The 27,085-nt window shown below is 41.5% G+C and overlaps 1 protein-coding gene across 5 annotated transcripts in view; it reads right to left on the reverse strand.

The window, feature by feature from the left end:
• Positions 1-27,085, reverse strand: part of PRDM2 (PR/SET domain 2) — a 62,753-nt gene that overhangs the window by 22,656 nt on the left and 13,012 nt on the right. For 2 of the 5 annotated variants that reach the window (XM_085242621.1, XM_085242622.1), the window contains exons 3-6: positions 25,097-25,214; positions 23,978-24,081; positions 20,560-20,712; positions 15,508-15,634 (exon numbers count right to left, since the gene is read on the reverse strand). In XM_085242621.1, the coding sequence (XP_085098747.1) occupies positions 15,508-15,634; positions 20,560-20,712; positions 23,978-24,081; positions 25,097-25,214 (502 nt within the window). Of the gene's footprint in view, positions 1-611; positions 632-1,762; positions 1,805-15,181; positions 15,201-15,507; positions 15,635-20,559; positions 20,713-23,977; positions 24,082-25,096; positions 25,215-27,085 lie in introns of those variants that run through there. The other 3 variants (XM_085242625.1, XM_085242624.1, XM_085242626.1) reach the window with 3 other exon arrangements.

Raw genomic sequence — 27,085 nt, forward strand, 5'->3', positions numbered from 1 at the left:
AATCATCCAGAACACATTTTGGTCACCTTTGGAAAATATGCATGCACTCTTCCTAGGCAGTTCTAGCAATTATCCCATAATATCCTCAAATATTCTATCAGTTCATATTAAACCTTTCCAAAGGGAGCAAACTCTGATTTACTTGACAAGGCAATACAAGGCTCCAACACCAAACAGTTTCGAGCTGTCAGCAGTTCACACAGGCACGAGCAGTTTAAGCCCAACTGTATCTGATTTGGTCCAATCTGACCACAATTTGATGCTAAGGACACCTCAGCTATTTGTAACTTCAACATGTAGTACCAAGATCTGAGCAAGAAATTCAAATAGTTCACCAGAAGTATCTACCAAGCTGCCCAAAAACTGCACTTGATCTGTACAGTAACAGAAACAACAAACATTCTACTTCTAGGTAAAAGCCTAAGTATTCAATTGCAGTATAATCCTAAGGAATCAACACTGCATCACCATGTTAAGAGCCACATAACAAAAACACGTATTCAGCTATTCAAACTCCCTAAGAGCTACTGTCTTCCTGCAGAGCATTTATCATTTCAAGAATAATATCTGTATCTTGACTCAACCAACAAAGGCCTGGATGCACCTCTCACCTTTGCCAAGCTACAGGCAGCTCCACAAGATGGTTCAGCTGGGGATGGTATGGCAGATGAAATCACTGGCAACTCCACAGTCTGATTCTACAGCAGCCTCAATTTTCAGCATGGTGACAGGTTAATGTCAAAGCCTGCAAACCAAGAGCCAGCTCTTTCTCACAGCAAGATGAAAGTGTGCTCTTCAAAATGCAGGACACACAGAAGCAACAACAACAAAAATCACTCTCAAGTACCAAAGCAAACAGGTTTTCCAAAGTGTTCTCCATTTATAGAATGCAAATTTACAGCACTTTGAGTTATAATCTGGGAAGTCATCAGAATATCAGGATTTTTAACCAAAATGGAGTTATTTAGGTAGCATTCTTTCTTATCCTATTGATGGGGAAAAGGCCATTTGCAAGATACCTTGGCACACTCCTGAAAAGGAAAAAAATAAAAAAGTAACCTACTTACTGATACTGGCAGAAATATTTTAAGCTATTGGCCTTTAAGTCCAAATGCATTTGAAGAGAAGTTTCATTTGGCATCTGTTCACCTTTATAGTGAGCAAAATGCCTGCATACATTTATCAGATGTGCCAGTTCAGTTGCTGACACATCAGCCAGGGATACCATGCAGTTTCTGTTGTTTTCCTGTTATCAGTTTTAGCCTGTTGGCTGCAGTTTGCAGATTTCTCTATAAAGATCACAGGAGTGTCCTATACTCAAGCACAGCAGGGACTGTCCAAGATGGATCCACCCTATGATCCTAACCATATTCAACAGCAGATGTCCAGGAAGAGAACTGAAGAAAAGTATATCCTCGTGGTATGCCTTCTTAGCTTTCAAACTCACCAGAGCTCAGGATCTTCTGAAGATACCCAGTGGCTTGCTTTTGATAGACTTTCCATCATGAGAGTTCCCAAAGTGCTTTTTAAATTCACATAACCATGAAAGATCGACATACTTTCTCCCTGCATAATTCCAATGAAAACCTCTACCTGCAATTCTGATATCAAAGTATCAATAAGGAATTAACCAAAGGTCTGTCCCACAATTTTCTTGCAGTTTAAGACGTCAAGGACTGACAGAAGCCTGCAGGAGGGAAAACAGCTCCTCACAGTACAGAACCTGGTGGAAGCCTGAGTATAAGTACACACGTGCACTTACCATCAGGTTCCTGAAGGGTCCTACATGGCTGCTACGGCCAGCTGGATCCTCCACTTGGTCTAAACAAGAAAGATACAGGAATGAAACACAGGGAAAGTGAAATGGAAACAATGACAAAAGAATAAATGAAGGGCAGAACTTAATATATGTGCATGGGCATTTCAGGAATTGCAGAAGAAAGATGCAAAGGAAACTGAATGAAAGAAAGAGACAGAAAAACAGCTACCTGCCCACAGCAACAAAGGTCGAGAGAGGAACGCAGGAACATCTGCCTTGCCACTTAGAGGAAAGGGAAGAAGGAACCATATTTACAAGCTATTTATGCATGCTGTAGGCAGGTCAGCAAGAGCATGACCTGCCTTTACCACTTGCAGTATCCACACAGCATTCAGCACAAGCACTGCAACAGATCTCACACTACTGTCAACGGCCAGACAACTGGTCAATATCAATCCTGCAGTGCTGCTTAGTTCAGAGGAGTTCAGGTGACAAACAATAACTACCTTTATTTGCCTGTACTTAATTCTATTGACAGACCAAGACATCCCCAACCAATCCGCAGGCCTGCACTCCAATCACTGCTGTTATCCAAAATACTAACGGGACTCCACAACAACTGGGTAATTCCTAGTGAGATGTTCAGTGTGCTCAGATGCCAGGAGGGAAGAAGTTAAATACAGTCTTGCTTGGAGTCAAATCCTATAATTAAGTATTGCAAAACTGTACAAGATGCTATTATCTTTAATGAGCTTTAAGTGCTGCACCAAACACACTCACAGCTCCCACCATAAAGCAGGAAGGGGAATCTCCCATCTGATCTCTCAAGCACTGTTTTGATGCCTTGCAACAGACTGCCATGTTACACCACCAGTGAGAACCACATGGTTTCATGATGTGAACTGCAGGCTAACAGCATAGACTTGTTGGTCAAATCCCTTTTGGACTGGTTCAGATTTTTTTCTCCTTTTTTAAATACCAATATTTTGGTGTTGAAGAGAATTAAAGAAAGATTAAGAGCATCTCCAAGCTAAACAATCCTTACAGAAAATTCAGCAAAAGCCACAACTCTGCAACCGTTTCCACATTGCTCAGGTTGAGTTTTCATTTGAGAAATAGTTTGTTGTGCATCAGAATTCCTCTAATCCCATATCCAGCATACTAATGGATATGCCATGTTTTTCATGTCAATTACTTAAGTTTGTAGGTGCATGTGAAAAACTGACTGGTTGCTCTGAGAGACGAGCTAGAAAAAAGGAATGCCTTCTACACATGCAAAAAGTCATTGAAAATAACAGCAAAAACTGCTCTAAAACTGAAGAAGCACAAAGAAAACCACATTCAATGATGTCACACAGACTATTGAGAACTCGTCCAACAATGCATGCCACGGTGTTTAAAATTAAGGACCATGCCTATTTAATATACATAATTGATTAAACAGAAAATGACCTAAGCAGGAAAAGAATGAAAAGAGTGTTTTGCTGTTAACACTTAAGTGTCTCGATTCTGTTTTTAGACCTTGTGTCTGACCACCTGCCATTACCCAGGTTGGAAGGCACCCATCTTCTGATTCAAAGACACAAACCACATCTGCCAGCACTGACTTCCATTATCAATACCAAACCCTTCTCAAACTGAATGTTAAAAAGACACTGAGAGGATGCAAGAGCAGCACATCTCTGTGCAGCCCTAAGGGTGAGATCCAAGACATGAACGGCACAGCTCGATTTCTGGAACACAAACATCTAATTAAAGCGGATGTCAATTAAAATCTCAATGGCTACATACTGTCATTAAAGTCTTATTTCAACAGTGCTGGCGAGTACATATGAAAACATGCGGAGAAAAGGCAACAACATCCTGACGTCGAGATGACCCTGTTTGCCATCTATTATTACAAATAATTAATGGAGTACTTTTCTTGCTGCAGCATTATGAAGTTATCTGATAACAGTCCACGTCAATTTTAGTGTATAGAAACTATTGCCATTAAGTGCACTGGAATTTTAACTCCCGAGGATCATGAGAACAACTCAGAGCTACACCAGTCCTGTGCTGTCAATCTGTCCAAGCCTAACTTACCAGTAATGGCCACAGCTCAGCTGCCTCTCAAAACATAAAGTCTCTGAGACAAACTGCATGTTTTACCCCATTGTTTTAGCACATTTCTGTTCTAATTTGCAATTCAATGACCAGGACAACTGCCTTGTTTAAGGACCATCGACAGCACAGAGAAATACATCCTCAACATTGAAAATAAAAGCAAATTCAGGGACTAAAGGATCTCCCACCACACCCTGCACCTCCCCTTCCCTAAAATATACATTCAAGCTTACACAGCAGAAGCAGAAGGAGGAAGGACAGCATAAGCACTGAAGACAAACTTCACAGTGACTGCTAGGACCAAACTGCCTCATTAAAGAAGAAAAAACAACCATCTCTATCATTAGGAAAACAATTCTGTACTGTTATAGAAACAGATTGCCACACAGAAACCATCACTTCACAAACGCACAAAAAAGCTTTTTAATCACAATCCAATGAGATTATAAATGTTACCCCCAAGTCTCACCTTAGGAAGACATTTCAGTTCACCTCCAGGCAGGTGCTCACACACATAACCGTATTTCTTTGTTAAAATGTACTTCTACCAAGAACTAAACATCCACTTTGCAGGAAAGAAATGCAGCAATGCATTTACAGAGACTGTTAACGTGACATTTGCATAACAGATGAACTTGTTGCCATGGAAAGTATAAGAAAATTCTGAGCTGGGGCTATTTAAAACATCAATTTCTGAGAATGTTTGGCAAAGCCTTTCTGATAGTGCTGGAAATCAAATCACTGGATCCCACCACGATCATCTTTAATTCTTTTTCACCCAGAGGGTGGTGAGGCACTGGAACAGGTTGCCCAAGGAGGCTGTGGATGCCCCATCCCTGCAGGCATTCAAGGCCAGGCTGGATGTGGCTCTGGGCAGCCTGGGCTGCTGGTTGGTGACCTGCACACAGCAGGGGGTTGGAACTGGATGAGCACTGTGGGCCTTTTCAACCCAGGGCATTCTATGGTTCTATGAATTATAAAAGCATCAGTGTAAGATATGTCAGCACAGTAGGGCAGACCCAGAACAGCACAGCTGAAGCTATTCACAAAATTGATTAATACATTTAGGCTTGAAAAGTCCTACCAGGAGGAAGCACATCTTAAACATGCTATTATAGCAGTCCACAACAATTGAAATAGGAATTGCCTCTGGTCTTCCTCACATGTATGAACTGAATTAATCCTAGAATCATTTCAGTTGGAAGGGACTTTCAAAGACCATCGGGTCCAACCCCTGCACTGAGCAGGGACACCCACAGCTCCATCAGTGCTCAGAGCCCCATTCCCTGACCTTGGCTGTCTGCCATCTACATTCACAGCACCACATTTGAATCCTTAACATGCTACACCTTCACTGACTAACCTGAGCAGAAATCATAGGAAGTCTTAAGCTTACAGACTTACTCATCCGCAATGACTTAAATAGCACAGAATGTCATCTGACAACTACAGAGCAGCACAAACAAACATCCACAGCCTTTAATTCTACACAAGTTTAACCCACACAAGAGCTGTACTGAAACAATTAAGTGTAAATGATTAAACATGCACATTTTCAAATGTTATTTCTGCCTCAATGCCAACACTTCTAAAGCTAAAACAGCAGATAGAGCACACAAATACGCAGCATTGGATGTCCTATGGAATTTCTCCATCGCTCACCAAGTTGTGCACGTCTAACTCCCACCCTGTCCAGGAACACAACCTCCCCCCAGTCCCTACAACATTGCTGGCAAGTTACTTTACATGGCTACCACTGACACAGAGAAGAAAACTCATCTTATTTTCTGTAGTTACATTCCATTAGCTTTCATTTAAGTAAGTATTAAGGCAAAAATAAGCAATAAGTGACAGCTGGCATACAAAATGCTTCACAGATCTTCCAGAAGGGACCCGTGCTCTCTATATTTAGCCAATCCTTAGCAACAGCTCAGGAACAGCATCAAATTTTTGTATTTAAACACAGCAGAATGCTCAAAATGTAGATTTCCACCGTAATGAATGTGAGCTTTAACCTGAGTCAAGAATACGGAGCTCCTAAACTCACTGCAGTGCTCTGTGAAATGTCTGACCTTGAAACAAAGTGTAAAATTAAAGGTCTTGAAATTGCTAAAGAGCCACACTCCATTTTTTATTTACATTTGCTATTATTTATTTTGTTAGTTGGCTTTTTTCTTTTTTTACCAAACTGAATCCCTCTGTTTATTACAACTGTGGTATGTCATTTCTCAGATGCTCATCTCCAAAGCAGTAAAGGTTGCTCAGCCACACAGGCTGCTCCACTTTATAATGTATTCATCCCCTTCTTCAGCAAGTATTTCCAGTCTGCTTTCCTTTATCTTTCTTGTTCTCTGCTCCTTCAATGCAGCCTGCAGAGGTAACCTTGACTTTGGGGGAATTAATGGGGAGCAAAACAAAGCAGCCATTGTCAGTGATGATTTTATATATTTACTGTTAACAGCTGCAATCCAACATATTTACAACCCATGTTGTATTTCAAAAGGGAAATTATTCAGCATGGTGCACACGCTCCCTTCTTGCCCCCTGTCTTACCAGGGCTTTCCAAAGCCATCAGTTCTGGCATGCAATGCAACTCGCCTTAAGCAATCAATGTCTTTGGGCTGTAACAGCTGTAGAAGCTATTCTTTACTGGAAGCACAGCACTGTTAATTCCCATAAGCTTTTTGCTCAGGCACTATGTAAGAACATTACCAGGTAACAGAAATGAAAACAATTCATGTCAAGTGCTCTTCCTTGTAGGAAGGAAATCAACAAAAAAGCCAACTTAAGCAGAGGTGACAAAAACAGAATTACCAGCTATTACAGCAGTTGCAGTTTGTTTCCATTAGCCTCCCTTAAATATATGCTGGCATTTTATGAACTAGGTGCCCAATGTAGGAAGGAACATCTTTAAGTGCTGATAAGCAGCTACAGCTGAGGCACATCTGCAGGCATGAAAACTGCATCTGTTAGATCTGGAAAGTCTCCTTCCAGCTTCAGGCTGACAATCCAAGGACGTATGGCAGATTATCACAGCAGATCCTTCCTAACATATAAAAGCAGATGAAGGAGAAACATCACGTAAAATAATCATTTTAATATGCAGTGCAGTCTCTCAATCTCTTGTATCTGGTATTTGTGAAGGATTTGTTCTTGCTGTGACACCAAGTGCTTCACTCATCTCAGCTGCAGCCTGCTGACATTTTCCTAGAGGAATGCTTTCCAGTCTTCTCTGGGAACTGAAGACACAGTGAGTTATCTTGCCAAAGGAACTCTAGTGCAATGCCCCAGTTGCCCAAGCACTGCATTGCTCAGCTGCAGAGCAGTGTGACAGCACAGCAGCTGGAACTCCAGTTAGCACAGCTGACAAGAGAAATGCGTACGTTTATAGCTCGTCCCAAAGCAGATGACAATGAAGTGGATTCTGTCTAATCTATGAAATCAAGAAAGTTCCATAGGCCCGTAAAGTCACCACAGGCAACTTCCTCCATTTCTCAATTAATATGAAAACAACCCCAGAGTCAGAGGACAAATGCATCTGTCTTCTGCTCAACCAACTGCTACCTTCGAGACTAATCAGTTTCAATGAAACTGGACTTCAAAACATGTACAAGTCTTTCATAGTACAGCATGTCAGCAGAATAAAACCTCAACAAAAAGTAAATTGGGCATTTTGACATTCAGGTGAACAACTTGAGAAAATACAGCACTGGTACATGAGTGGAGAGACTGGAGGCTGACTGGAGGCCAGGGACGTGGTTGAACCAATCATCTGCTCAAAGTCCACTTTGCTTTTGCAATCCTTGCCAAGGGGCTGTAAGACATGAAATGCTGGGCTCTTTGCTCTCCACGTGCAACTCAAAGACACTGCAGGAAGTCAACTTTTCACTCAGCTGGCTGAAGCTCAGTGTGACCAACTGCCTGGATAAAGCCCAAGGTAGCTTTAACATTTGGCACCCATACTGTGCACATTTCCTTTGAAGAACATGACTCTGAGGCGAAGGTGTGGATTTTAAGATTCTGATACAAACTTGCTGCTGAAGAGAGAGCAGTTGTCCTTGCTGTTGAGTTGCTTGATGCTGGAGCTTAGCATCCAGCTAAATGGTTCATTTTACCTGCAGAACTGAGGAAGTTTGCACTGTACTTGGATTTGAACAGCAGCACTGCATGAGAAAACTTACCATAATTTACAGTAATCAAGCCACTTTCAGAAACACTGAGCCTTTCCCATTCAAGAAAAGAATTTCCTTATGGACTGCCAAACAAAACCAGATTGATACTTGAATAGACTCAAGCAAATGAGGAATCTGGCTCTCAACACGAGTTACAGATGTACAGCCAACCACCCATCTCCATGGCATTCTGCAGCAATGAGAATCATGAAGATAGATTTTCAGCTATTATAATACTCTCACTAGAGTAACTTTATGTCAACCCTCACATTAATAACACAGCCTCTTTGAAGCTCTAAAGCATTAATCACAGTCTATCAAAGCTCTTATAGAAACCTGACAGAAAGTGTGACAACAAAATTAACCCTCAACAGCAACCCTGGTAAGCTCCTAAATGCTTCTGAAGGCTTCATGCTAAGCAACAAACACACACTGGTGATACAAATAAACGTTGCACTTGCTTAATCCAGGGAAAGAGTTCATAAAAGGTAGGTAAATATTTGCTAATGAATATCTGATGGTCAAACAACACTTAATTTCTTAGCTACAAGGGCTGAAATGCCATTGAGTCTTATTTCAATAACTGTTAAACCCAAGTGCAATCTTACAGGCCGATATAATGTTACAGTGAGGAACCTGACCCAGCAGCTGTGGGCAGTGAGAACTCTTCACAACAAAGCCTTTCCTGTCACTCTTGGCAAGAATGACAAAATCCATTTGAAGGTTTGACAGATTAAAAAAATTAAGTACCCTCTGGTTTGTCAATAACTGTTGAATGTGCATCTCTTCCCATAAATAGGTTATCAAAACTTGGTACGACATACTTGAAGATATTCTGCAGCACGTTCCTGCTTGTAATTTCATAATAAATAACACCAGACATCTGCAGATGTGCCCTCAGAGCAAGATGTGTCCTCCCATAAATAGTTCAGGTAAAAGAAATGGTCAAGGCAAAGTTATGGTACACTGTAATAAAACTGGCACCAAAGTTCAGTCATTAATGGTGCTGAATCAGTATTAATAGCATTGTAGAAACAGAAGCAGCAGCAGCACTAACATCCAGAGTAAAGCTGTAATGATGATGATTAGAGGGTAGGAAAGGTTTCCATCTCAAGGAGAACTCAGAGCCTCCACTAAAATAAGGAGTGGCTGAAAACTGACAATTAGTTAAAGGTAAATAAAAATACAATGAAGTCAATCGTTGATTAGCTTGTATCTACAATGAAACCCAAAGCCTCCCATTGTATGAGGACAAAAGAAGGGAAAGAGTAAGTGTCTGGGGTAAAGCCTTGACTTCATAGGATACAAAGCAAAGGAAGTCAAGAAAGGATTATTCATGCGAATAAAAGTCAATGGGTTTTTAAGGGAGAGGGCAAACCCAAACTGAGTGCAGGCAAGGCAGTAACTCACAGAGCATAAGAGAAAACACAAAGCTTGCTCTCATGTGTCACAAGCAAGGGGACAATCCTAAAGCCTCATGTAAGTTGTTTAAGTGATGAAAAAGAAAACCACTTGTTTGACTGCGGAAAACAGTGTCTGTTCCCATCCCCCACCCCCCTGTTTCAAAGTTAACCCTGATCAATAGAAAAAAACTGATAATACTGGGAAGCTGCCTGCTGCCCTGTTTTCCTTCCCACTGCAGGTTATTTCACTGAAGGCAGCACTAGCAAATTTGCTAAGTAGCAATATGGAAGTCAAACGAGGAAGAAACAAAAAGGAAAATACAGAGCTGTATGGATTTGGATTTGAATCTCTGAATCATACAAAGTTTTTATTACGTTAGGCAAATATAGACACTCTGGCCTTTGCTGGTAGCTAAAAACATATTGATTTGTTACTATCACAAAGCATGTTGTTATCTAAGGACAAGACACACAGAAAGCGACATGCCTGCAGGATGCAGTAGTGCAGGACTGCACTGCTTGCCTTAATGAGGATCTGATAAAATCAACACAGTCCTTACACAGCATTCCTGACCGTCTCCAGGACCTTCCATTGCTTCTTATCACACGAGGGTTTGCTTTCTTAGCAGCACACCAGTCCTGTGTTGGAGCAGACAGAGCTGGGTGTCTGTGGTGCTAACGGCAGCAAGATGGTGATGCAGCTCTGGCTGGAGCAAAGCTGGAATGAATCATAACCATCTCACCCTGCTGCTCGGAAGGACTCAGAGCTGCAGCTATCATAGGGGTTGAAGCATTGCTGCAGATGGAAAGAAGGGAAAGTAACCAAGGCTCTATTCAAAAAGCTCTCCTTACGAGGTATAAAAACATCTCTGCTGGTTAGAAGGCCTCAAAGATATCAGATATTCACCAGACAGAAGCTGCCGTGAGAGATGCAGGTCCCTTAACACACCAAATGCAGCTTTTTAACTGAAGTTGCAATCATTAATCTTGTAAATGGTTATGCTTTTTCAAAATTCAATCTGAACTTCGTTCTGGAGGTTTGCTGCAGCTCTTCCTTCTGACCTTCTCCTTTCTCCCTTATCTCTTCCCAGTCTCTGGCTAAGAAACTTTGAAGCCTTGAGTTGCAAAGCTTTCCATTACATCTGTTGGAAGTAGGGCTAAATAGATAACAGTGTCATTTCCTTGAGGGCTATCCTTGCTACAAATGCACAAGTAGACCTCATTGTGGCCTTCCAATACTTGAAGGGAGCTTATAAACTGGAAGAGGAAGCTGTTTATGAGGGTGGACAGTGATAGGACAAGAGGGAATGGTTTTAAACTGAGACAGGGGAGGTTTAGGTTGGATATTAGGAGGAAGTTTTTCACTCAGAGGGTGGTGAGGCACTGGAACAGGTTGCCCAAGGAGGCTGTGGATGCCCCATCCCTGCAGGCATTCAAGGCCAGGCTGGATGTGGCTCTGGGCAGCCTGGGCTGCTGGTTGGTGACCTGCACACAGCAGGGGGTTGGAACTGGATGAGCATTGTGGTCCTTTGCAACCCAGGCCATTCTACGATGATTCCATGAACTTCCCAGGCTTTCATATGGCCTGCATTCCAATACTCAACTATTTCAACTATTTTATTCCACGTAACAAGTCCAGCTAATGAGCAACTTAAAAAAAAAAGACACAGCATCATTGGGCCATGATTGCCAGTTGTGATGACATCCAATGGCAATCTACATTTTGTGAACAGGATGCATGGAGCTAAGTGCAAATGCCTATGTAAGTCTGAAGAGGAAAGACTGTAAGAACTTTGAGCATGCACAGAACCTCACCTGCTTGTTCCACCTTTACATCTCACTTTCACACAGCAGCAATTTGATGCAGTTTCAGCAGTAGTTACGCTCACATGAAAGTAAATCCACTGTCACTTTTACGACAGCACTGATTTATGGTCTCAGAAGCCGAAGCCTGATGTTGCACTCAGAGTTCAACCTCACATCAAAAACATGGCATAATGATCATTTGTAACTGATCGTAATTGATTTATAATTCATCCACCTTAATCTCATGCAATCTCTAGGACAGAATTGTTCACTGAACATCCCGTGAAGTCTGATAAGAACTACGGGGAAAAAAAAACCACCACTATATCAGCAGCAGAGGCAGTTATGGTAGCAAAGTTTTAATGGATTTATGAGCAACCATATGAGACTTTAAAACTGCACTACAGTGAATATTCACCAGGGTCTATGGGGGTCCTGATACAGGAATTTTGTCTTTCTGCAACGAAGGCTGTATTTTAGGAGCTCACAGCTGGGCTCCCTGTGAGGTCACTTGGTTCCAGAACAGACTCCCACCCAAGCCTGCTCACGCAGGATGTTTTTAGCCACACAAAGTTACCAACTTTCTTCCTCTCTATTGAAAGCCCGACTTCACAGAGAGAAGATGTGAGAGGCACACACAGCATTCATTCCACACAATGGTACAAATGATGCCACTGGGGTTCGTTGCCTAGATAAAGTGCAAAGAGGAACACAGCTAAAGACAAATACAGCCAAACAGCTCAGCATGGAGCTGCTACCACAGGGACAGAAATAAGCACAGAAGTAAAGCACTGCCCTCATCTCCTTTATTAAGAAAAAACATTTTTGTCTCAAGTATTACTCACAAGCATGTGGCAGTGCACAACTGTATCCCATTCAGTGTATCTTTCTTCCCTTGAGACCAGACTGCACACAGCCCACGACAGGATTATTTCAGTGCTGTGTGCTTACTTTGCTCAGCACCTCAGATCACAGCCTGATAAAACCAGTGGTTGCATTTTTACACATGACCATCTTCTCTCTATAATACCTTTACTTGGTTTGCATAAAGTTACTTTAAGAAGGAAGATTCAGAATGAAGCCAGGGTCTCTAAGTAACATTGAGTAAATGGGTCCTTGCAAGAGAAGCACACAAATGAGAGAGAAAAGCCAGCTGCAATAGTCTGAGAACAGAAAACAGTGCTCTGGGAGCCTGTTGAAAGCAGCACTAATCTTTCATATTACTACTTACACTACACTGTCACATTTAAAAGAAACAGGCCTTGGCAAGGAAAATAAGCCCAACTACTCCTCTAATAGATTTATGAGTTTAACTGTCAAGTGAAAGCTAGGCTGTTTGTTTTTTTTCCTTAGAAAGTGCATTAATGAAAAAGTCTTCTTTAACGAATGCATTTAATTTGAACAAACTTTCCTACAAGCTCGATAGGCAGGTCAGAAAACATCAGCTTCAGCTTGGGCAATAAGTAGGCAATAACAGCTGGAAAGCTTAACAAGTGAACAAAATTTCAGAAAAAGCAGAAAAAAATGCACTGCATCACTTTCCTACTAGCTGTTGACCTTGACAATCTTCTGATGCACTGGTAGCTGCTGGCTCTCAACCACAGAGTGATCAGTCAGAGACAGCAGGGCTTTGCTGTAGTAGAAGTCTGAGACGCTCCCAGAGTTGTTTCCATTTTGTTTTGTGTTTTTTTTTTAATCCTACTGGTTTCCTTTCCAAATCACCCTAACAACATTTTACATACAATGTTTCAACGCAGAAAAGTAAAGTTAGAAGCATCACTGAATCTGGAACTCCTAAGCATGTTAATAGAAAAATACAAGAGATTTACTGCAACTATGTGAACTTTCAGCCAACTCCAGAAACTCCTGACGCACAGCGTCGTGCAGGCAGAGCACAGGAAGGGAACTACGCCAGACAACCAGCTCTGAGATGCACGACTGAGGCACAGCCAAGATGCTGTGTATGGGGAGAACACCAGGTGCCATCCTAAATATGCTCTAAAGGAGATTATGAACCCAGGGTCAGTAATCACCAGCACCAGAGGTCAGACTATGGAAAGCAGGACGTGGTATTTCCATCTGCTGTCTGTGTCGATGGCACGCTGGGTCAGCTGCTGGCTCTTCACAAGTTTAGGAGGCCCAGCTCTGAAGGTAAGGCTTTGCACCGATAGCATGGCAGGATTTGTTCAGAAACCAAAAGGAATCCCACTGCAGTATAGAATAAGCTTTACAGCAGTCTAAGCATCGATTAACTGGACAATTTTGTGACTGCTGTGATCACTTTTTCTGATAAAATCAGAGTTCCTGAAGCAAATTGCAGCCATAAGACCAAGTGTGAGCATCTCAGAGCCCAAGGACAAGGCGTAAGCTGAACTTAAATCTCAAAATGATCTCATTAATACATATAATGTATTTACTGAACACAGATCAGATATTAAGTCAGTTTTCAAGACATACAGCTCTTATAATGCCCTTCTCAAACACAGCCTTGTCTGGGCATTTATAAAGTATTAAAGTGTCTGCTTCTATTCTTGAAAATGTGTTTCTGCAGGACACAGCAACTCAGAGCTGTCTGAACTTGGCAGTTCTTACATAGTTCTGTTTTCTCCTCTGTTGTTTTACGCTTTCAATCTATAACAGAACACGATGAAGTTTATAAAGAAGGAATTAACTGATCTGTGTCAGTAGGCAACAAATTTCAATTTTGCAACCCTCCCACTGAGCTTCTTTCTAAGGAGTTTCTTACACTGGAATCTCACTTGCATTCTTACTTTCTACTGCCTTCCAATTTTTTCATATGCAAGAGGTTGCAACATTCCCCTCCTCCCATTTTTATTGTATAGTCAGAATTACGTAAAAAAATAAAATAAAAATAAACAAACAAAAAAAAACTGCTTAGAGCTGCTGAATTCAGTGCTTATTTCCTTTATCCTCCCATAAAATCTCAGCCTCTGAACCAGCAAGAGGAGTGTCAGCAATGGGAACCATTTTGGAATCTTAACTGCAGGGAGTGCTGTCAATGCAGCACAAAATATTATGTTACTTAGAAGCAATCAGGTGTGAATTGCAAATATCAGATCTACTACAAACACTAAAATAACTGAGAGTAAATGTAGAAGGGGTAAAAATAAACGGATGGAACTTCCTAATAATAGAACTATAGAATTTCAAAACACGCACACGCTAGAAAAGAATAAATCACTGTAAATTTACTGACAGATAATGAAGCTTTAATAACCCAAAACAATCACACTGAGGAGCTGGCCTTCCTGCTTAACGATACAGGAGTATAATCCCACAGATAAGTTACTGGGGCCTTATAATTCATGTTCTGTTCTCAACTATGTTCAGGATTTTTTTTTTTATTAACGTATTTAGGAAGAGTTTATAGAATGGGGGCAGAGATTTACTGTTCCAAATGAGGGCGGTTTGACATTTTTAAGACCCTTAGCAGTTGAAGCCTCAGAGCTACAAAGCAAAGCTACAGCAAAGGACGACCCACCCAAAACTGCCACAGTTGTTTAATGATTTGCTTTTTTTTTTTTTTTTTTTTTAAATCTGCAGTTTCAGGCATGCAAATCAATCTTCCATGCCGTGAAAAATTACCTTAGAAATGACTCTGTCTGACTTTTCTAATTTATGATTTAATCAAATACTTTCAAGTTGTTTTTCTGGCCTTTCAGGTAAATCACAGGCACGCAAATCCCATCAGTGAACACCATACCCAGTTACAAAAAAAAAAAAAAAAAACACAATAATTCACCGAAGTGCCTTTATGCATGTGCTACGTGTTTACTAAACGCGTCCCACGGCAGACAGCAAACTCCAAGCCAGGAGGCTCAGAGGCTGTAAGCGCAGTGCTTATAAGCAGCACTGCACAGCCGCCTTCCCGAGTATCAGTGACGGGATCACAACGCCGCCGCTTTAAACGCCACCTCGGTGCCTCCTTCGCTCCGTCCGTCACCTTCAGAGCTCCCCGCGCTGGATCCGGGGATCGCACGCAGGATCAGACGCGGTTACATAAGGCCACGCGCGGAGCCGCACGACGCATCGCAGCGCCGTGAGGGCGGATATCCGCGCCCAGCTCCGCCCGCCGGTGCCCGCAGCCGCCGAGGGCCGCGGCGGGGCCTGCCGGCGCTCGGCCGGACGGCGAGTTCCCCGATCGGTGAGGAAGGTCACGGAGGCCGCCGCCCACCCGGCGGAAGCTCGGAGCCGCCCCCGGGCCCGGTCAGAGGCCGGCGGTGCGGCGGGCGGGCCTTACCTTTCTTGGCTTTCGGGGAGTGCCGCCGGCTCCGGGCGCTGGCTCGCTCTTCCTCAATAGCGGCGGCTATCTCCGGGTCGTCCTCCCCATTGTACCACACCAACAGCTCCTCGCCGGGCGCGATTGGCTGCGGGGAGAGAAGAGAGAGGAGCGGAACCAATCAGCGGGCGGCTTGTTGGTGGCGGGCCCCCGCGCGCCGAGGGAGACGTCGATCGCGCCCCCTGGCGGCCGGAGGGCGCGCGGCGCAGAGCCCCCCCCAGCCCCGCCCCCCTCTAGAAGCGGGCCCGGCGGCCCAGCAGCTGCCACAAGGACTTCAGTCCGGGCACCGCGCTACAGCCAAGGGAGGCCTGAGACCATTATTGCAAGTCTGAAGCCAAAAGGGACTTTTGTATGAGGAACAATAGCAGAATCTGTTCCTTCTGAAGCACTTTTTTTTTTTTTTCCAGAAGGCCTCACAGCACTTGACAGAGGCAATAGAATCATAGAATATTTGATAGAATCATAGAATATTTGATAGCTATCTTTATGTCCTGACACTGCAACAAGAGATGCAAGCGTTGAAGTTATATCGTAACTTATTAAGTTAAGCATTTAAGTTGTTATATAAGCAAGATAAGCAAAGTCTGCCTTCCTTAACAGCTCTGCAGGGCTGATGTGATGGTGGTAAATGTGTTTCATAGAACCACAGAATGGCTGGAGTTGGAAGGGACCTCCAAGGCCATCAGGTCCAACCCCTGCACTGAGCAGGGACACCCACAGCTCCATCAGTGCTCACAGCCCCATTCCCTGACCTCGGGTGCCTGCACCACCTCTCTGGGCAGTCTGTGCAGTGCCTCACCTCCCTTCTTCCTTATATCCAACCTGAGTCTCCCCTCTTCTAGCAGGAATCCATTTCCCCATCCCATCACCACACGCCCTGCTGAAGAGTCTTTTCTTCAGCCCTTTTTCTTGCAGCCCCTTTAGACACACAGGCCGCTCTCAGCTCTCCCTGCAGCCTTCTCTCCTCCGTGCTGCACAGCCCCAGCTCTCAGCCTGTCCTCACGTTCCATCCCTGGGAGCATTTCTGTGGCCCTCCTCTCCATCTCTGCCGTACTGAGGACCCTACATTTGTGCTCCAGGTGAGATCTCACCAGCACAGAGTAGAGGGGTAGAATCACCCCCTCAATCTGCTGGCCATGCTGCTTTTGTACTTGCATGGTTCCATCTTGCAGCTGGCATAAAGAAGAGTTACCTGACGCAAATGACTTTTCAGCTATATACAAACTCAGAGAAAAGAGCTGGTAAAACTAGGCAATTCAAACACATGATGATAACAAACATGTAATTTGTTAGTTCCTTGGCTGGAACTGACATTCAACTTGATGAATTTAGCTTTGGAGTAACAATGCTAGAATCTAAATTAAGCCCTCTAACCTTGTGCTTCTAAAATGAGATGCAGCAGCCACTTCATAATTAGACCATCAAAAGAGCTCCATCAGCAGCAACAGGAGGGAGAAAAGGACCACAGTGACCAAATGCCACTTCTGCAGCCTCCAGCAACACCTCTGCCAAGCAGCTTCCTCCGGGCTGTCACCTCTAGATCATGTTGTAACGTCAGGTTGGGACAGCAATGATAGAAGGCTGAGATAGGCATTTACCTATCTGATCTTACTAGAGCATGCACTTTTCACTACAGACTTTGTATTTTACTGCTTCTCTGCTCTCTTGCATTTGGACGCGGCCTTACCTCCCCAGCTGTAACCACAGCAGACACTTTGTGGTATTGGTGTTCGGGTCTCTTTTCACTCTGCATGTTACTATTTTACATTGTGTTCCCCGAGTTATTGTAAACCTGTCTGACGAAACGTCTTTCCATAAACAAATTAATTTCACCTCAATCAAGGACGTGATCATAGCTTAACTTATTTAGGAGACTTTTTGAAACTGAGTTTTCACTGCAGTTTACTGTGTGCAGAATAACACCATTCATCTAGCTCATTTAATTAGCAGAGACAGGAAGAACTTCTGAAACTCTATAACCAGTTTAAGCTGTTTCAGTGACATATGACAACTCTCATACATGTATGCTGGGGAAAACATATGCAAAACAACCTACAAATATCCTCAATTCTTCAGTAAACAGGAAGAGAAGACAAAAGACAAAAATAGTTGCTTGTGCTTAGTTCAGAATATTATCTGAGACCTCATTAGGAGTCCCCAACATGAAATTTTACTTTACTTTTCATGTACAGCAGAGAACAGGGAAATTAAAGCTTGCAGATTAAACTTAAAATCAGAACCCCCCAAACAAACACCTGGGGAAAAAATTTACAGCATTTAAAATGCTACCAGGTAAAGCAGAACAAAATGATATACAAGCCACTAATTTTCTGTTGAAGGTAAATAAAAAATGTGTTGTTTATTTATCACTAAATGGAATTCTCCTGAATTTATGAATTACAAAGAAGATCAGGAAGGGGCCATCTAGGAACACTTTATCAAAACCTGAACATGTGAGCTGTTATTAAGTACATGTTTTCTTCTGTCTCACTGGTCAATAAAGCGTGATGTGAATCTATGATATGGACACTGTAAGAACAAATTCATCTCCCACACAGAAAACGAGACAGAAACCAAGTCTTTAAATAAATGGGAGATGTATAAACAACACTTTGTGAAAAGGAAGCAGAAAACAACACAATTCTTTTCGAGTTAGAAACTGCAGGGAAAATTAACAAGTTATAGGATAGTGAGAGCTGATACAACAGACAATAAATGCCTTCATGCTGCAACTTGCCCATGAGATCACAAATTTAAAGTCACTTCTACATTATCCCCCTACCTAAGCTGTCAGTTTCTCACAGCTCAGCTTTCAGTTTCTTCACTCTACTGTTAAGAGATTTGCTTACTCTAAATTTGTCACTTCACATAGTAAAAAGTAACTTTAGGAAGCGCTAGAAAATGCCGTCCTTTGGCATTTTATATTCTTGGAACAGCTAAGACATCAGATAGAATATGGAGGTAATTATCATTACCATTATTACTAGCATTAATTACTTTTAAAGAATAGCCCATTCATGTAATCAAAAACTTGCTGATCTTGACATGATCCAACATGATCCACTCCAACTGAATGCTGAATGTTTAATGGTGGTGAAAACTGTCCAATTCCATGACAAAATTCCACTTCAAAAACCACAACAAATTCACAAGGTCAGAATTTTCCTTACATACCACTTAGAAACACAGAATCATTTAGGTTGAAAAAGACTTCAAAGGTCATCAAGTCCAACCATGACCTCACACTGAGCTGCCCTGTTGTGTCAGTGGCTACCAAGGGACAGCAGGGTGAGCTGCCAGCCCATGCAGCATGGTGCAACACTCCTAGGAAGAGCTTGGTCACTTCTGAGCAGTACGAAGCTGGGAGTGCTAATATGAGTGATCTCAGCCTTGCAGAGCTAGCTCAGGTATGTCTAAACTGTGTTCCTGGAGCTACACACACAAGGCAGAAACAACTCAGTGGTTCTGTAGCAGCACCCAGACCAAAAGCTACACACAGGTGCTTCTGCACTGGTGACAGCTACAGCAACAAGTCTTCACACATAGGCAGCCTGGAGGTAACACTGTTTCTGGCGTAAGGCTCCCTCCAACCAGCCTACATCAGCTCCCAGATGCTAGGCCATGATTCCAGGATTGGTACTGCTAACACCAGCCTGAAGCTAAACCAACCCCACAGCGCACACGGAAAGGCAGAGCACAAAGTGGTTGCTGAAGGAGCAGATAAACACTGCCAAACTCAAGACTGCTCTTTGAAGAAGCCCACTGCATCCCAGATGTTCCATCACACTGCAAGAAATCCCTGATGGATTTTGAAACAAAAAACAAACAAACAAACAAACAAAAAAGAAGCCTTATTGGATGCTCCAGCAGTCTTCAGAAAAAGCTGCTTGGCAGCACGATCTTGCTGGCAAGATTTATTGGGATAAAATTCATCAGGTTGCAAGCTGAAGAAGACAGGCAAAGCAACAAAGGTTATTTCAGATATTGGAGCCAGATATTCGTTATTCTGTCAGCATTGCTCAGCCTTTGTATAGCAGTACAATTATTTTCCAAAGTGCAGTATTGTCTTTGAGAAAACAGATCTGAAATATGAACATCTGTCTTTATCATAGCTTTTCTGGAAAGATTCAACAAGAGAGAAATTTAAAGTCTTGGAGTGACTCCAAAAGCTCACTTAGATAAACGAGTTAGTGTGAGTATGGGCAAAGATCAGGCAATCCAAGATAAAATGTCTAGAGCAAAGTAAGCTGGCTACAGATGGGCCCTGAGAGCACACCTCCAGTGAAAGAGCAGTACAGACTAGCTGATAATATGGAATCTGCACTCAAATGCTACGTCAAAGCTATCAGAAAGTTTAGAAAATATTTAGAGGCTTTTCCCAATCAAGTTTGACCTAAAATATAACTGTTCTACATACTTTTATGTTACCCTATAAACTTCAAAGTGTATAGCATCAGCTCTTTTCTTCTTAAATGTAGAACAGTTAAATGTTATTGGTCTCACATGGAAATTTAAGAAACATCCATAGCTTAACAGCAAGGCTGTAAATACACAAAAGCATTCTAAGAAGGAACAAAGTTGACCTACACATACTGTTAGCAGATTCTTGGTAAGAGATTTGAATAATAATTTAGAGCTACCATATTCTATCATTATCATAATCTACGGCTAAACAAATATTTTCATCACTCTGGAGATGCAATGCACCAGTAATGCAATGTACCCTTCCCCACTCCCTCTCCTGCAGTGAAACTGGAGAGGTATAGAATTAAGAAAATCTGTTTGTTAGAAGATGGTTATAAGGTTGCTACAAGATGCAAAGAGCAGAAATACAACTGATTTCTGCTCAATACAAAGCATCTCAGTATCTACAGGAATAGAAAAAACATGTTCTATGTAGTCTGCTAGATTTTGCACCCTATTTGTATCAACTTTGATAAAGCTTTGAGTAGAGGGAAATGAAATATAATGCATTAAGCAAAGCAGTAATTGATTTTTCTCAGACACTGATACCTTTAAACTTTTGTAGTATATGGTCCTGTTGATCTCCAGAGGAAACAGGTTTTGCTCCTTTCCTGAACGTGCCCAGTTTATATACCGCAGCCAGTTCCCTTTCTTTGGATCAGTTGCATCAACACACATCCACCCCAGGTTTGGGTAATACACCTACAAGAGAAAAATCGGCATTTATCCCAAGCAAACTGATATCTGTTTATGTTGAAGTGTATGTGCACCAAAAGAAAATACATTCCAAAGCTATACAAAGCAGCAATCATCAACAAAGGACAGAAATGAAGCAAAAAACACGAGCAGAGCATGTTTTACAGGACAGTGTTGCTGCTGTTTGCATTATTTTCAGACAAATTGGTATAACTGAAAAAAACCGAACAACTTTTGGTCAACAAACCCTCCTCTGTGTGAAGGCTTTGGGCTCAAAAGCTAAACTAGTTAACACATTCTATGCTTTGTTTTCAGTTTGCCATGCCTGATGGTGCTGAACAGCTGCCCAGAGAGGCTGTGGATGCCCCGTCCATCCCTGGAGGTGTTCAAGGCCAGGTTGGATGGGGCCCTGGGCAGCCTGGGCTGCTATGAGATGTGGAGGTTGGTGGCCCTGCATGTGGCAGGGGGTTGGAGATTCATGATCCTTGAGGTCCTTTCCAATCCTGGCCGTTCTGTGATTCTGTGATGCGATTCTCTGGAGCTTATATCTATAGTAAGGCTTTGTGTTATTATATAAATACAGTTGAGTTTTATTTCGGCTATCTGAGGAATCAGGAAAAAGTAATGACAAAGAAGTTAGAAGCATTTGCTGTATTTGGAAAGGTAAGGGAGAATACACTGCATATTTAATCTTGCTTCAGAGGACTGTAGAAAATATCAATGCTTCAGAAGCTTTGTGAACAGATCTATGAACTTCTGAATGTTCCAAGGTGCTGTGCAAATGTTTTGTTTCCATTCTTGGTTAAGTGTTTTTAATGTCTACTCATGTTCAAGACAGCTTGCATTAAAGCAAAGATACTGGTAGGTCTTCAGCATTTTCTGCTAACAGTCAGCTCTGCTTATCTTTCAAGACATGTTAAATATTTCCCATGTTTCTTCTTATAGTCCAAGTTAGTCTTATAAGAAAAGCTGCCAATGGATGTTATACACTTATTTTTTTCCAAATTGAAGAATGCTCCACTGTTCAGCAATGAAAGCCATAATTTTTCCATTATTTAAAAATATTTTGTCTCAGAACATTGGCATACTGAGACATTGAGTATGGTTACAAGTATTGGGCAGCCCTCAGATTTTCAGAAACAACAAAAAAGTAAAAAATATGTATAATTTGATAATGCTGTACTATTTGTTTTTTTTGCTTATGGTTAAGCCTGCAGACATCAGCTTCCACTAAGAAGAACTCATCTCTTTCCAAGCAAAGAGAAAACTCCTTCCTTACTTAAACTACTCCAGCGTGGGTTTCATCAGCTGACTTTTGAAAGAATTCATCAGCACATCCAGCCCTTGCAGCAGGAGAAAGCAAACAGTTTCACAGAACGAGGTGGTTAAAAAGGAAGGAAACAGCCAAGCAATGCTTTGGAAGAGTTAGTAGATATGGCAGGCATGACAAAGCATAATATAGGATTGCTTTTTGGTCAAGCCACTTCATCTACTGATCTTTGCTGCAAAATCTTGTGCACTGTGAGAAAGGAAATCGCTTCAGCACCTCTGTATAACACTGCAACTTCAAATGACTCCTAAAAACCATGGTAAATTACAAAGGGACTGTTGTTCTGAACCCTTCAAAAGGTGGCAGTTCCCTCAGTTTTCAGTCACTTGCCATTGTTTCCCTACCAGTGGCTTTTCTCTGGCAAAAGATGAGAATGTCTTCAAGTCAACTGTTCTCCTGAGATACAGCAACCACAGATATCGACACAAAACTCACCCACTTATTCTAAATCATGTGGGAGAATGAAGTCATTAAAAAAAATTGAGATCTTCTTCAGATTAACTTCACTAAAATTAATTGAATTCCTATGGAAAAGCTTTTCTCTTGGTTGAAAGTCCATACACTGCACTGCTCTCACACACCATCCTTTTACAATCATATTTTCTAACAGTTACGATGCTGGGGTGGTTTCAGATATCAACATATGGGAACAACTGTTGCAGTCTCATTTTAGCTGCCTTTTTTTTTTTTTTAATTCCCAAGTCAGTATTAAAGCAGCACACAACTACTCTGAAATCTAGGAGACCCTGTTGTTGCCTGCATTGCAAACTGTGAAACTGTGTCAGTTTGTTTGCTGCTCTCATTTCTCAACACATTTTTCCAAAGACATTAAGATACATCCAGTGAGGACATTGAAAATCAAGAAAAACAATCACAAGGTCAATAATTTACTGGACCGATCCAATCTCACTATGTGCTCGTGTAGCAGATCAAAAGTTGAGATACCTCATGCAGTAGAATTGCTAAAATAAAGCACTAGTTTGATACAGCAAACATTCTACTTTACTTTATTACTTTCCTAAACGTGGATTTGCATTTATGGGAAATTATTCTAGCTCAGTTCCTCTGAGATGGCTTATCACTAAGCTTTGCGTAGTTATCCAGTGCTGTATGTAGTTCCCTTTTTGCAGTCCAGAGGCCAGAAGGATGACTACTATCAATCTCTTTAACCTAAAGATCTGTACTTTAGCACGTTCTGAACAGAAATTGCCATGTCAGAGTTCCTCCATCCCTCCTCCTTGACCACACACTCTGCTAAAGCCACTTCTTGTGTGAAAACCTTCAGAAATAGTGATGTCATCTCTGGGAGTACTTAGGAATTGCCTTATTTAAAAGACACTGTAGATAGAGTTTAACTCTGTTAAGACACCTATACTCTGAAATCTACATAATATCTGAGGTCTTATGACTGTCAGAGGAGTTTGAAAAAACCATTCAGCTGTCCAGGCAGTAATTGCTTTAAGGCAAATCCAAATGCAAGCAGCACAAGAAATACTGAAACAGCTGAGAACTTTTATGAAAGCTGCAAAAGCAAAACCAATCCCCAAAACAAAGCTGTTTTTCAAAGAGCTGGATGAGAAGGAACACTGAGATTTCCTTAAGACTTTCCTTCCAGTTTCCCTCATTTCAATAAGTAGTGAACAGTACACAGCTGAAGAATGGATATTACTGAGTGTTCAAGCCAACAAAGCAAAGCTTTATTTGTTGTAGGCTCCTAAAGAAACGAGGGATCCACAGACAGTATGGGAGAAAATTCACACAGCAATCTCAGTTTCAATAGTGTAAAGCTTTGTAATTCAGAATCAGTATCTGTAAATAGATTTGCAATGGTAACCACAGATAAGGAAGTAGCAACTATTTTATGTCTAAAATCTCTAGAAAGGTAAATACAAAATATTGACCCAGTGACAGGCACCTTTTTCATTAACAAGTTTTTCTTACCTCCCACATGTATACATTGCTCTTAACTTGAGATCTTTTTTTCTTATCGCCAACAAAAGGCCCGAATTTCTTCCCTTTTAAAATTGACTTTGTTGCCCAAACACCTGAAAAGATACATATCAGTAATTATAACAAATCTAACTCAGCTCAAGAAAGATCTTCTATTCACATTTCATATTTCTTACGATCACTGCATGTGTCTGTCTCAGGCTGTGGTGTGCTCTGCACCATTAAGACCACAACCAGGAAATTGAAGTTCACTATTAGTAATTCAAACAGACACGTCCCCAGAACTTCCCCCAGTCACATAAAGCTTAAGCATTTATCTGGTTTCATCCTTTGCTCCAGGACTACTGTAGCTCTGACGACAAAAAATGACCTTGATTTCTCCTGTATTTCAAGATAAATTCAAAATACCATTAGGAATACAAGTTTTCTAACATTTTCCCTCCTACCTCATTCAGTTCCAACAAAACACTCATTCAGACCATGCCAGATCAGGTTCATACTAGAAAATATTAACCTTGCTCCAAGGAGTTTATAACCTGTTACTAACAGTAAACCAGGATATTCCTTAATCTACCAAGTTTTAACATCAAATATCCAATCTGCAACTCTGATTTCCAAAGTTCTCTCAGGTTAAAGAAAAAAATCAGCATTTTGCATTATTACACAAACAATACTTTGTTCCACATAGCAGCTTTAAGTCTGCACTGAATCATCTAAGAGACTTTTTGTATTGACTGGATAGTGAGACACAGCATTCTGAAGTTAAACAACAACAAGATAGCAGCAAAAATACAAAACTGATAGAAGTAAAAGTGATATGAATTAAGGCAGCCAGTAAAGGAACATACCAGCATCCCCATGACCTAACCTCTCTGCATTCTGGTCCATCATTGGCCCTGACTTTGATCTTTTAGGAACATAATCTTGATCTGTTAGTAGGAGACCGCTCCTTCCAATATAAATGGTTTCAGAAAAATGCACCAGACATTATTTCTTCTTCATTCACTGCCCAGCATACAAAGGCACCAAATGTTCACAGCATCTGCAGCAAGCAATTTACGTGAGCCATTTTAAAAGCCTTCGTTCTCTTCTTACAGTTGTGGCACTCACCAAGCCTTGTCTTGTCAACAGCAGATGGGAAGAGCCTGACATCCTCAGGAAGCCCCCGAAGCACGTGCTCAGGTACATCAGCTAAGGTCTCCACTACAGCAGGAGGCTCGGTTGTGTTCTGCAAGTCAAAAACCAGAAGGGCCACAACCATTAGCAAAGGAAAACAGAACAGCATAACAGCTGATCAACCTATGCAAGCTGTTCCTGAGAGTTTTAACTCCTACTTTTACTCATAAGACAAGTATCCGACTGCTGAAGTTAATGGATGTGACTTCAAACAGTGAGTAAATCTATCTGAAGTGATTTCCCTATTTCTCATAGGCCATTTGCCATTGCATTTATTTTCTTTGGTTTCCCTTACAACCACACTCAAAATTCCCCCATTGGTTACTTGGGAAATATAGAGCTTAAAGTATTTTATTTATCTTATCCAAATACAGCATGCCTGGCAGCACTATTCCACTAGTCCTAAAAGATGAAAGAAGAGGAATCACTGTGGTTTTATACCCTGGAAAGCATCTATCCATAATATAATATTTACATAAGTTGATCTTTCAGGATATGGCTTTCATGTGCATTCATGCTTAGTGTTAAGTCTTTGAAAATGCTCATTAATGTGGTGATCTAAAACTCATCCACAGACAGAAATACAGATCGACTTTCACTTGCTGTATTTCATCTGATTAGTTATGCCATGAGAAACTACACTGAGCAAGTAATTAAGTAAGTAATAGAACTGTTACATGCCACATTATGTTGAGACAACATCCACTCGAGCCATTTCCAAATAACATTCCTCCAAATTTCAGACCAAATACATCAGATAAATCTACCTGCCTTATGCTTAGACTGTGCTCAAAGAAGTTTTTCATCACATGGTTGTTGATAGAAGCCCTGCCTCCATTTTAGCATCTAGCTGTTACCACAATGAAAATTCCAGTTCCTTATGGTGAAGCATCACAATTATTTTGACTACACAAAGTATTTGTACCTATTTTTAATTCTGTTCCTGATGCCAGACTGTTCTCAGATTAAAACAAAAAAACACAAAGTGCATAAACACAGCAACTCCTTTGTAACCTGTCTGGAAAGTCTTCCTCAACTGAAAAACTTGTGAAGGAGGTATTTAGGTTTTCTTTTTAAAGAACACAGAGAGCTACAAATATATATATATATGCATACACACACAGATCTAATCTTTTCTAGACTAAAAAAAACTTGTTCTGTGGCTTGTTTTCATATTCCTGCTGCATGCTGTGTCTCAAATGTGATCTCTGTCTGCTCCATCCTTTTTGGACCCTGAATGATGAGAAAAGGTGTCACAAACATTTCAGGACAGACACTCTGTTTGAGCCAGCAAAGCAATTTCTTCATTATAAGCCTCAGCAAAAAACTTCAGTAAAGGTGAATAGAATCACATGGGCTGGACTGGATCAACCTCACATCTGTGGCACACAGCTCATCTTTATTGAAACTGACAGCGTTAAGGAAAAGGATGACTTGAAAAACATTTCTGTTTTAATAACAATCCTTTTCATTTTAAGGTTTGACTTGAGAGAACTCTCTGCCCCTGAAAAGCACTGGCTATCTGTGACCAACTGCAAGAAAAACATGTTTAGCTATTAAAAGCATGTCTATTAATAGAGAGGTAGGAAATTAGAAGTAGTTGACTTCTAGAAACATTTAATTACAGCTCAAAGTTGGTTTTTATTATTTTCTATGGTTTTTTGTTTTGTTTTTAAATCCTCCAATTCTTTAAGTGAAAATTGAGATACACTGCAATTTACACTGCAATTTCCCCACGAGCAGCCCAGGTTTGTGCTGCTGTGCTGACAGTGAGAGAAATGCTGCCCCAGTTTTGTGTGAGGACATGCTGAAGTTACAGAAGAAAGGGCAGCTCCAAATCCAGAGCACTGATGGGAGGGAGCAGAGCTGCTCATGCAGCCTTCCATTTTACCTTTGTCAATCATTACCTAAACTTGCACATGA

Source organism: Meleagris gallopavo, chromosome 23, assembly GCF_905368555.1.
Source record: "Meleagris gallopavo chromosome 23, MGAL_WU_HG_1.1, whole genome shotgun sequence".
Taxonomy (NCBI): Eukaryota; Metazoa; Chordata; class Aves; order Galliformes; family Phasianidae; genus Meleagris; species Meleagris gallopavo.